Source organism: Streptopelia decaocto, assembly GCF_964273445.1.
Source record: "Streptopelia decaocto genome assembly, chromosome: 4".
Lineage (NCBI taxonomy): Eukaryota > Metazoa > Chordata > Aves > Columbiformes > Columbidae > Streptopelia > Streptopelia decaocto.
The window spans coordinates 46574562-46587139 of NC_138658.1; the positions used below are offsets into that span (position 1 = coordinate 46574562).

At 36.0% G+C, this 12578-nt stretch overlaps 1 protein-coding gene across 5 annotated transcripts in view; it reads left to right on the forward strand.

Annotated features, from left to right (window-relative positions):
- Nucleotides 1-12578, forward strand: part of FGL1 (fibrinogen like 1) — a 29978-nt gene that overhangs the window by 1804 nt on the left and 15596 nt on the right. For 2 of the 5 annotated variants that reach the window (XM_082050883.1, XM_082050882.1), the window contains exon 3: nucleotides 9344-9419. In XM_082050883.1, the coding sequence (XP_081907009.1) occupies nucleotides 9354-9419 (66 nt within the window). In that variant the 5' untranslated portion in view covers nucleotides 9344-9353. Of the gene's footprint in view, nucleotides 1-4885; nucleotides 5025-9343; nucleotides 9420-12578 lie in introns of those variants that run through there. The other 3 variants (XM_082050881.1, XM_082050885.1, XM_082050884.1) reach the window with 3 other exon arrangements.

The window sequence follows — 12578 nt, forward strand, 5'->3', positions numbered from 1 at the left end:
ACAGTAGCAGCTCCTCAGAGCTGTTTTTCACTGAGGATGTGGACTGAAAAAAGATACAGTAAGAACTAAGGAACCATGGATTGCACTGTAAGAAGTGTTATTTCCAGTAGGTGGTTCTCCACTACTATTATAAAATAACATTTCAGGGTTTGGCAATGTCCGTGAGCCAAAACTAATATGGCTTAAAGAATGTCTTTTTAATGAAAAGAAAAAAAACCTTTTTTGGGGGAAGTCCTATATTGACACTAATGAGACACCAGAAGTGCTTCCATCAGCAGACATGCTAATGAATGCACCCTCACAGAAACTGAATGGATTATCTTTGAGATAACCCAATTTAATTAGGTCTGAAAACTATGTCAGAGACGTGATGATTTTTTCCTTGCACACCTGCTGGCTGTATCTTGTTAATTTTACTTTGTTATTCCAGAGTGAAAGGGAAGAAAGCAAATAAAATACAGGCATGTAAGGACTAGGGACATAAAGTAGTGAAAGACTAAACTTTTACTGAGGCAGAGGAGATGTGAGGAGTGGTTATTGAGAGAACTCTTTAAAGGCCTTGAATCAAAGACAGCAATTAGTAGGGCGTTCAGTTCAAGTAGTAATTGTCCACTTTTTACTGATCTGACAAAGAGGTTTTTGCTGCAAAAATGAAACTGGCCAAAAATTATTGGTCTACCATAATATGGCTACACAGTCACTATCAGGCTATTATACTAGTAGTTTTTCTTTCTTCGTCTAATGTTAGATTTGAAAGATCTTTTAAGTGATTAACAAAGAGGTTTGAGTTGATTTGTACAGGAAAATAAAGTGCCCACTTATACCTGTGTGGTTTGATAATAAATGAAGCAGGTGTAGGGCAGGGGCACAGGCATTTAAGACCCCAAAGTCAAGCATTAGGCTGGTCAGGGATTAGCCAATTCATTACCTGTGAACAAGATAGCAAATTTTGATGATCCATTCAGGCATAATAGCCATCAGAAGCAATAAAGGAGAGAGTAATTGTGTTGTCGGTATTAGCTAACCTGGTCAGACCCTGGAAAAGCTCTTAAATCTCAGATGAAGAATGGACAGGATCCCTGTTGTAAACCTTCCCCACATCTGTAGGGGCGGGAAAACTAATATTGTTAAAACTGGTGTTATCTCATCAGTCTGTAGTATTTGCTGTTATACACACTCAAGGTATTACATGCTAGTAAAATATTAGTGACTGGTATCAAACTTAGAGCTAAGAAGTGACAGGATGGAGCCATGAGGGATAACCTGGTTTTATTAAGCATGCGTATTTCACACAACCAAAACACATCAGGAGCAGCACTGCTGCCCTGCCTAGAAGTCTCAGGACCACATTTTTCTCATTGTCCCCTTTGAAGTCAGGGTCTGTTAAAGCCAATTTTGAAAATCATTTTAAAAGAGGTCTCTATAGCACAGAAGTTAGCAAAGTCGTAAGTACTCTCTCACTCTTAAGAAATTAAGATCCAGTTTCTCAACCAACCTACAAATATGGTACTTAATCTGGATGTCCCTCTTGGTTTGTTGTTTAGTTCAACATTGTATTTGATGTACTCTTAGTTAGGTAGTCTCATCTATTTAACTTTTTTTCTATTTCCAGTCATTCCTGCATATTCATAATGTAAGTGCTTTCTCTACACTGTATTTTAATACTTTGGAGCAAGCTTCTTGTATATAAATAAGGCAGTCCATGAAAGAGAATGCTGTCATTTAACTAAGTAGGGCTCATGTTAAACTGGTATAGATTATTCCAAAGGAATCTGAAATGCCAAATTGCCTCAGTAAGAAGGAACATTGAGAATCTATTAATGCAGAAATAAGTAAGACAGTCTCCTTTTTTTTATATGTTTCTCCAAAGAAACATAAAGTATTAACAGCTAATAAGTATATTTAACTTTCAAAAGCTTAGTGGATATGTTTTACAGCAGTCCAAACTGTTGACTAAAGCCAGTAAAGCTTTTTGACCATTTTATTATCTTGAATATGTGGGCCACCTCTTATGAAAATGTAGTTAAAGTGAACTCTTGAATGATCTAAAGTAACTCCACTCAAGCAGATAGAGCTGGACTTGCTTTCATGGGCAGCCTGCCCTGGAACGTTGGAAGCCATTTAATGTGTCAGTCAGCTACGCAAGCACCCATGGCATTTTGTGTGCGAAGCTCCTACACAATGCTTTTATTTGCGGAATAAGCTTACAATGGGAAGATATAATAGTATTCTCATAACTGGCACGTTGTCAGTTACAATAACCACTTAAGCAGATTTTCTTGTAATCGTACCATGCAATTCTTTAGTCAGTCTATAAAAAGTATAGACTTACTTTTGAGAAGGAGGCTTCCTTTGAAAACATGGACATAAAGAAATTTTTAGTCATAAAGCTGAGTTGGGTTTATCTTTGATTCCATCTCTGGTCTGTTTCAGTAACAAAATATTATTATGGAAGTAGCACATTGCTACTACTTTAGATGTTAAAAAATTAAAAAAACCTCTAAAGTTAAGTTTCCTCAAAATTAGTCAGGTTGGGATTTTGAGGCTTTTTTGTTGTTGTTGTTGTTTTCTGGTGGTTGTTTTTTTGTTGTTGTGTTTGGGTTTTTTGTTTTTGTTTTTTTTTCTCCTCAGGAAAAAAAAGCCTAGTATCTAAGTTGTGAAACCAAGCAGCATATTCCACTTGCAACTATTTTCAATTTATTATTGTTACTGTTTAGCATATATGAGAGACCATTTAATTATCCTCTTGTTGGATATACAATGCTGAATGCATACTTTTAAATATGTGATTTCAGCCAATCCTAGAATGGAGTCTATTACATGTTTTCTGTTTCATCCTTAGCATTACATGAACTAGAACAATGCAGAGAAGAGCATAAACATTAATTTGTAATAAAGGGAATGACAGTACATTCTGACAAAAACCCGGTTACCCCATTTTGTTAAGCCCCAAAGCTGAACACAGTGACTACAGGTGAGGTCTCACAGGACTGGAGCAGAGGGGGAGAATCATCTCCCTCAACCTGCAGGTCATACTTCTTTTGATGCAGCCCAGGATACAATTGGTTTTCTTGGCTCTGAGACCACGTTGCTGTCTTATATTCAGTTTTTCATCCACCAAGTCCTCTGCAGGGCTGCTCTCCATCGACTCATTGTGCAGCCCCTACCCATGTTTGGTATTACCCAAAGCTGTTGAACTTCTGTCAGGTAAAATACCTGGGGAGGCACGCAGCTGAGAGTGCTATCTCTTTCTTTTAGACATCCACAAAAGATATAACATGGATTTAATAGAACTGACTGGTTTTGCCTTGCTTATAGGAAGTAATAAACATGATTTAGCATAGAAATGAGGAACAGCATTTTATCCTTATATATACTTTTGTCAAAAAACTGATCAAAGAGTAATTAATGATCTTTGCCATATTTTGCTTCACTCTTTGAGAACTCTCTCAAGAACAGCAAATTTGAATAAGATCTGTGTGAACAGCCAGGTATTTACTGACCACATTAAGGTCTATGATAGGTGTCAGTTTTCAGTATTGGATGTATCCAACAGGTCCAAGACAGACATCTCTTCCTTTTGTGCTTATATGACTTCCGTTTGTATGCTCTTTGAGATCCTTGTATTTACTATGTGTGTTCTTGCAACATCGTTCTGATGATGGGCAGCCTATAAACTTCTTGAATAACACGAATCTCTTACTTGGTGCTGTATATAATTATTGTTTAACTGAACCACAGCCATATATTTTAGCCATCTAGTCTTTGTTTAAAGACTTCAAGTGATGGAGAATCTACTTGTAACCCTCAATGAAGTGTTTACATTATAACTCTGTGTTTAAAATACCATACCTTTTTTCCGCTTTCTAAATTCAGAGCCCGCCCACTAAGTAATGGTAATTTAAGAGCCAAGAGTCACTCTATGAACAGGTATCTCCCTTCTTGCAAAAATCATTAGCCATAGTAAGATACCCAGTAAAAATTATTTACTGAATGATTTTGAATTTTTGAATGATTCTTAGCGTAGGCTACTCATGAGAAATTTATTGCAATTATTAAATATTTGAAATTCAAAAAATGAAGTTAATTCATAATGTAATTAGTAGAAAGAAATACTGCCAGTTAAACAGGTTCCAAATAATATACCAGAAATTATTCAGAGGAATTGTGCTACAAGTATTAGTCTTCAAAAGGAAGTTGATTGTGTGAATATTTATATTGTGGAATATAAAGCTTTTGTCCTGTATCGCTTCTTTCGGAAGCATTCCTTTTAAGCATATTCAATTATTGAACTTTTTTGGAAGAGCCAACATGGAAGGAGGGCAAACAAGTTGTGATTTTAAACATTCTTTCATGTATTTGGCTCTAAAACTCTTATACAGAAAGTGATTTTGGCTAACCAAGTCACGGAGATCATGTGCTTCTGAGTGCCTTCCAATTTAGCTAAAAATACTGACTTATATCAGCCAAGATCCTTTGTCCTTTTTTCTCCTTGTTCCCTTTAGCCATGTCTGTATTATGTTTGTTACTTTGGGGGCTTTTTAGCAGATTTCTTTTTACTTTATCACCTCTAACATGTAACTTCTAGTCTGAGTGATTATGTTTTATTTATAAATCAGCTGAGTCAGTTATGCTCACTCTATACCTATGAAGCCCAAGAGATTTAGGCTCCAATTCAGGAAAGCTCTGGACTATATAGGTGAATATGATGCTGAGAGCACTTTCCTGCATCAGATCAGTGAAAGGGAATGGATGATCCTTTGTTATTTTTGCTCTGCTTTTAGTTCAGAAGTGTTGTGTTAGGCACAGGATTACTGTCTTCTTATGTTGCAATTTAGTCTTGATAACTGCAACTTCTCAGTAACATTCCTGCCCAGTGACTCATAGCAGCTGTAAGCCTCAACTCTACAGAATTTAATAGCAAAAACAATCGCAGCCTGGGAAGGGCTCTGGAATTCTTTGCATCAGCTTAAGAAGATTTAACAACTTAGAGTTCTGTCCAGAGGTAAAGGTAAACATTTTAGGTACGTGTGAGGGAAGAAGGAAGAATTTGGGGTAATTGCTCTAGTTACAGTTTAAAAGTAACATGTTTTGAAGGCCAAATAACTGGTGCAATGTTGCTAATGATGTATGAATGCTTTAGCAGGATCTAGCTAGTTTGATAGAATACCTCATATTAATAAACCTCCTATTTAAATCTGTCATTTCTAAATTTATAATAATGTTTGTTTGTAGATGAAAGAAAGCAAGCAAAAATCTTTCAAGTCATTACCTGTCCTTTTGGCAGCTTCTCTTTTATTATTGTATTTATTAGCAATGCCATTCTTATTAACTCTATACAAATAGAAATAGGCACCTGAATTCTATCTACTTTGCTGTCTCCAGAATTCAAGAACAAGAAGACAAGCTGACAGTTCAAAATTTTCATAGCACGGAGTTTCTTTAGTGTCATCAAATCTATTTAGTAACTTGTTATTGAAAGATTTGGAAAAATATCACATTTATGGGAAATTTGAACGTAGTACTGATTGTCCAAGTAGTTTTTAAAGAAAGCCCAGGCACAGAGAAAGAAAAAGGTAGAATTTTTGTTCCCTAGCTTTGGAGAAATCTTTCTGCACAGCCATACACGTACACATTCCAGCTGTAATCTTTGAACAGTAAATGAGTAATCATATGGATAAAATTTCAAGGTTTCAACAGAGTTGTCCTTAAACTTCATTTTTTTTAATCAGAAAGTTATTCTTTTTTCAGCTAGCTGTTAAGGGCTTGTGCTTTCAACTTGAAAATATGACACTTAGTTTTTCTCACTCTGTCATGATGTGTGATAATTAATCCACGTGTCTGTTGTCTGAGATTAAGATTTTCCTGGAAAGGGGATCTCCCCTGCACAAATTTGTTTTTTGATTTTTTGTTTTGTTTTGTAAAACCAACACAGGTGTTATAATAAAAGTCTTGGAAGTATCTCAGCACTTACTAATTCTTTGGATTGACTAGCATCAACAACACAAAAATATTTGCTAAATTATGCAATTGTTTTAGTCTGTGACATGGATTAAGATTCGTATTTGTTTTGCAGTTTTTTTGAGTGAGTGTTTTTGTTGCCTTGTGGGAAAATTTTTATCAGCGGTTGAATTCTTCCTGTATTCTTAATTATTTTACCCTGCATATGCATTTCTGGATAAGGCATTTTAAATAGCTTATAACAACCAGGGCAAATATTTAAGTGAGTGGAGAAATCAGTTTAAGAAACTGACTTTCAAAGCAGTCTTCCTCTAGCAAGATTCTGTGTTTCGCTGGAATGGAATTTTAGCTTTCCATATTACCAAAGAGCATGGATGTACACTTTCAGAGAACTGTTACTAATACAACCTTTTGTGAAAATTTTTGTAGAAATGTGGAAAACTAAGTAAACAGTTACCCACATTAATTCCAAGATTCAACCTGTTGGTTCAGTTAGTGTGTGCGAAGCTCTTTGAACATATATGGGGCTTGACCCTATTTACCACTTTTCTTACCATTGTAGGGCTGACATTGTAGTGAATCCCCTGTGATTGCAGCTGTGGGATCGGATACACTACAGGATCGATAATCCATCTTGGGTTTACAGTCCAGCTTCCTTTCTTAGAAATTAAATTCCAGGATTAAAGTATCTTCAGCAATGTGTTTAAATAATCACATTAAGAATTTTATTTATTAGAATATTCCTCTATTTCAGTATGTCTTTTGAGCATATCTTAGTTCAGTGCTAAAGCTGATACATGGGAAGTTGTATTCCAAGTGCAGCCCTTATGAAGTTCCCCACAACAGGAACATGCTTTAGAAAGAGGGACCCTTTAAATAGAAAAGTTACTTCATCTGAAGGTGACAAACCAAACCAACTGCACACACTCTGCACTTCTCAATTCCTTGTTCTTTTTGTGCAGCTTGCTCGTAGTAGCTTGCACATGCTATAAGGGATGTGATCTGCTTTGATTTTGCCTGATAGTCTTATTATTTTATTTTATTTTAGTTTAGTTTAGTTTAGTTTATTTCTAACATAAATTTCTCTGAACAGTAAGCAAGATTTACTTGATAGTCTTTTTTAGAAAAATAAGAATAGCGTAGTTGTAAAGCTGTGAAACTCTCTTAAGATTGATTGTGGTACTCAGGCACCCACAGTCAGTGGAATCATAATAGAACAGTTTGAATATTCAGACTGATGTGAGGGAGAACAGTGTGCTTTTATAATGACAGCAACAAAGAATGAAGCAGAACAGTTAAGTATGAATCTTCCAGTGAAAAAAATATAGTCGCTTCTCTCCTAGAAAACATATTTACGATTTGCGTGGAGGCAAGAGAGCAGTTATCAGCGATAGATCATTTGCAGGTTGTCCAGATAGCTGATGTGTTCTTTGGTCACTCCTTTCACAGACAGTGTCATTGCAACGGATGGTAACAGCTGCTTTCAAAACAGTGGTGGCTGCAATAGCCATATTTACCACTGTCATAAAGTGAAAGTGCATGTTTTATCATGGCAGAAACTTCTGAAATCTGAATTAATAATAGAATTCAATGCCAGGGAAGTCTTGCAGATTCTCACATCCCCCTCTGTTTTTAAGCCTGAAATTCATAGGATTTACCCCTTCAAATAGTAAGAGAACTTGTTGCATTTAATTATGGTAAAGTTTTTAATTCAAATGATGTAACATTTCTTTGGTTAGCACGAAGAACAACTTACAGCTTGAAATTTTGTGGCACAGAAATAATTTAGCCTAAGATTTTCAGTTCATACTTTTTGCTCAAGAAACATTTTATAGGTAATTTTTAATGGATTCCTTTGGAATCCTTGGACATCAGCTTAGTATAGTGCTTTGCGGCTTAGTGATAGGTGTTACATATGTTCAAAATGTTTAAAAAAAATCCTCTGAGCTTTCTGTAACATGAGTCAATGGGTGCAGAGTACCTCAACACCTTCTGTCTGCATCAGTCCAGTGCAAAAGTGGTAGAACAACCTTTATACAGATATACTTGGGCCTCACAACTCTATGCTTTCTAAAAATAAAAAAAATGCTGCTTACTTAAATAAGACAACTGTTATTTCAAAAAGCATCCTAAGTATTTTATAGGTAGGTGTTGAAAACCTGAAATTTGGCTGGGCTGTAATTTGTAGTCTTGCATGAGGTTTTCAGAGGTTGGTGAACATAAAGTTAGACTTGTCCAATTTTACAGCAACTTAAAAGCACACCTCACACAAGACCTTGCTTAAGTTTGTACAGGAAAAAGCACAGTCTGTCAAAGTTCTACTGGTGTTTTCTATTAATTCCTGTAGAAACCTGAGTTCCATAAAGTTGGTGTTTTGATAGGCACATGCTGACATTGAATCATTAATCTCTATTACAGGTCTTATGCTTTGTCTAACCGCCAATATTTTAACATGTAGTTGGCTGATTTTGTTTAGTAAGTAGAAAAAGCAGAGTGGACACATATTTTGGTTTAAAGAGGCATTAGCATATGCTAAATGAAAATATTTTACGTTAAAAAAAAACCAACAACATTCCTCAGTTGATAGCTTGGAGCAGTTTAACTCATTGATATAGAATTGGTTCATATATAACCTAGTAATTTTAGTAATCAGAGGCCTTGGTTTCTCATCTGTGAGCTGATTAGCACCTATCTACCTTACACAAAACTGTGAAGTTTTATCAGTTAATGTTTCCAAGGTACTGAGATACAATGGTGACTGTTTTGGCGTATAAAATAATTTTCATATGAAATAAGAGGATTTAAAATGCTGTGCATCATACAGTACAAAACATGCATAGCTGTTGGTTGAAAGATGTCATCCTTGTCACTGTTAGCATAAGAGTTGTTAACTATTATGCATTTTTCCCCAAAGTTATAACAGTAGAATTACCTCCATCTTCTCTTGGCACACAAAAGTTCCACAACTCTTCTTTATTTCAAGGACAACTAGCCCAATTCAGATTTTAATTACTGGAATATAACAGAGAGCTTTCTCACAACTTTAAAGGACCAACAAAGAATATCGCCCTGCTTTTCAGAGTATTTAAATGTTATTTTGCTCTCGTCTTGTTTCACAATAAAATGCATGGGTTTAAATCTTGAATAGCTTTCCAGAAATAAATGGAGAGCTCTGACACAAAGTGGATAAATCACGTTTTCACTGGGTTTTGGAGTTGTACTTGATCAGACTCTTTTAGACATTTGTAATGAAGCCTAAATATAGATTATATTTACAATATGTAAGAAAATAATTATAGGTTAAATGAGTTATTTAAGATATCAGATCAAAATAGTTAATGTTTGAGTTAACTAGTTTTTCATTTGTTTCTTTACTTCACAGCTTCCAAAGAATGAAAATTTTGATAATGGTTGATTTTGTCCTTGCAGCGAGCTTGATGGATGCCACTGGCAGCTCTGTAAGTTCTAGCAATTAAATTTGCCTATAGAGTTTCTTCTAAATATTTCATACCTTGTCCTCCATTGTGCTTACAATGTATCTCAGCTACATGGAATGGCAGAACCTTTGATGGAAAAGATTAGAATTCAGAACTAAACTGAAAGACTGGGGAAATAACCTCACATGAGCGGGGACAAGTTTCCAATAAGGAAGGAGGAAAAATGCATAAATACACAATGGAAAATAAATGACTGGGCAATAGCACTGAAGAAAGTAATCTAGTCAGCTTGTTACTGGATCTGACATGAAGTATTAATAGGAGTCAATAGAATATCTTTCCTAAAAAAGGTATCATATGATGCATTAACAGACACATTGTACAGAAGGCACGTAAGTCAGCTATACTGTCATTCAGGGTTAATGCTAACTCCGAATAACACTTTTGGTTTTGAGCAGCATACTTACAGAAAGGCAAAACCCAGGAACTTCTGAAGCAGTCCCAGCAGCAGTAGTATTTCTGGTCATTGACATGCAGGATGAAGAATGTTTCTGTCCTTTTCTACCTTATCTGCTTGCCATACAGTTTTTTTCCAAATAATATCCACAGCTTCATATTCTTACTTTTCTCATGTTATTTTACTATATTATAATTCACACTAAAAAACAATGATCAAAGCTCCTTCACTTCTTGCTCCCCAAACCTTCTGCTATGTATTCTGCCTCTCCAACAAAACCCCAAAGATAATCACACTCCCCTGCTTAAAATACCTATAACCTCACCAGTCCTGCAGTGCCTGTCTTGACTGTCCTTCCTAGTTTGATATTCAGTTCCTAACTCACGGGGACCCGGGAGATTGAATTGTTGATTCATAATTGCCTAGGTGGAAGTGGTTGCTGAATTTACAACTAGGTGAGCATCATTGTTTGTGGCTTACATTATCTTATAGAAGCCTTTTGTTCAGATAAGTAGCTCTATAGGGACAGAATAGGAAGCACCTGCTTCTGTAATTACTTCTGCTCAGTGGAGAAAAATATTACTAATTTTTATAGAAGCCTACTGAAAAAAAAAAAGACATTACCATGGAATGCATTTTCTTTCTTTTGATTTTTTTTTCATTTGGAATGTTACGGGCTTTAGCTGACACTGTGACTAAAAACTGGGGGCATTCTGAATTTTCTCTCTAAGTTTTCACATTTAAATCTCATTAAAACACTAACTGCAATAGAGATTTTTTGGAGTGCATTCAGATTCTAAAACTACAGGAACTAACACCTCAAGTAAAAAAAAATGTATTTTTATAGTTTTCATAAAGTATTCTGAGTCATCAATTTTAATGGAAGGTCAGTAGCTGCTAAATGATTCACACAATAATGAAATAAAGATTGCGAATGCACGTTAATTGCAGCAGCTCGTTAAATGTGGGACCACATGTCCAAGAGAGGAGCTGTCAGCAGTTGTTAGATAATTGCTTCTCAATGTGTAGTACAAACAGTTGCTTCACTGAAACAGACGGAACAGGTTATGTTCAGTCTGGTTTCAGTCACTGGGCACTACTGTCCACTGGAGACAGTAACAATCAAATTCACTTTTTTTGAGTATTTCAACATAGTAATAGCTTAATAGTTCCATATCTAACAAAACGAATAGCAAGATGTTATAGCTTCTGAGATGTACTCCTAAGTTACATTTTGCTTCTATATTACTCTAGCTGTGAACTAGTTTAACTCCAATGATTTTAAAAGAGTTATCCTCTGAAAAATGTAGTAGTATGTTAAAAGAAGAGTCTGGTAACCTGCAGATCTAAAAGCCGCATTGATCCACTCAAAAGTTACACAGCAAACTTGTGATTGTCCCATGGGAAAAATAAGTGTGAAATTCCAAATATAAGAGTTGTGATTTTGCTGCCCAGCAGTAAAGTGTAATGGGATTTGTCTGGAGTTGACACAATGAGACATCAGTGAGGAGGCTGGAGTTAGGAAGAGAAAGCAAAGCGCCAGATACCAGTACTTTTCATATGTAGGCTATTTTCAAAACTCTTCTTCTGCTCAGTCATTTATTTCTCATGGTGTAGTTATTCAGTATGGCTGGTGATCTCTTGATTGTCGCTTACTGTTTACCAGAAATGTGAGCTTAAATCCTTTTTGTCAGGGAACTGCTATGTGTAATGTGGATATATTACTGTTCACCCCATAATGAGTGTGTTGTCTGTAAAGCAGGTGAAAATCGGCTCAGAACTGAAGGTAGCTCTTTGTGGTGCAGAGCTTGCCACATGTTAAAGAGACCAACAACTCACCTGAAGTCTGGCCTATGAAATCACAAAGGCCTGGCGGCAGGGGCCACCATTTCTAGGATCACCCAGATTTTTCCTGTTGTATTTTACCATGAGTGAGTACTGACTTAGGGCTGATACAGGCTAACCTTCTCAATAAGCAAATGCTGCAGTAAAACTGGCAAGTGTGGCATTTGCCACTCTTAGTATGATTAGGATTAATATTTGGTCTGACTATTAATCTGGGGGTTTCTTTGACAGCTTTATTCTATAGTTTGCATTTGCTCATGAGGGTGAGCTTGGAATTTTTTATTTTTCTTTTAATTATTTAGTCACTCTCTCTCGACCCACCTGTGCAGCTCTTGGTTTCTCCATAATTTTCTGAATGCGCTCAGGACTAGTCTGAGAATTTGCAGAGACCTGTCAAGGAAGCCTCTTCTGAATTTCCCAGTTCAACTGATCTTTCCTGAAGGGTTTATATAAAGCTGCAGATACAAGTTGAGACATCCACCCTGGACAGACTGCATAAGAGTGCATCCTTTCTTTGTAATATGCAGCATGTCACACATTAACCAGTGCTTATGATCAAATAGCATCCCTCTAAGACACTGTAGCAAGTTTGTCTCTATATGTTGATAAATTTTATGTATTTTCTTCTCATTTCCTGCTAGAAGAAAAAGAGTGTATGCTAGGGTTCTTGTATAACTACGAACAACTAAAAAAGATTTTCAAGGGAGTATTCTTAAGATAGGACTCTAGAGATATTAGGTCATTGGCTACTTTGTTTATTCTTCTAAAAATATTAGTGTTTGGTAAACATGGCTCGTACTTTACAGCTCCTCCTTGTGGTCAAGCACCTCAATGGCTTCTCAGAACCCAGCAGCAAGCAGAGGGTGTGAGTTTGCAGA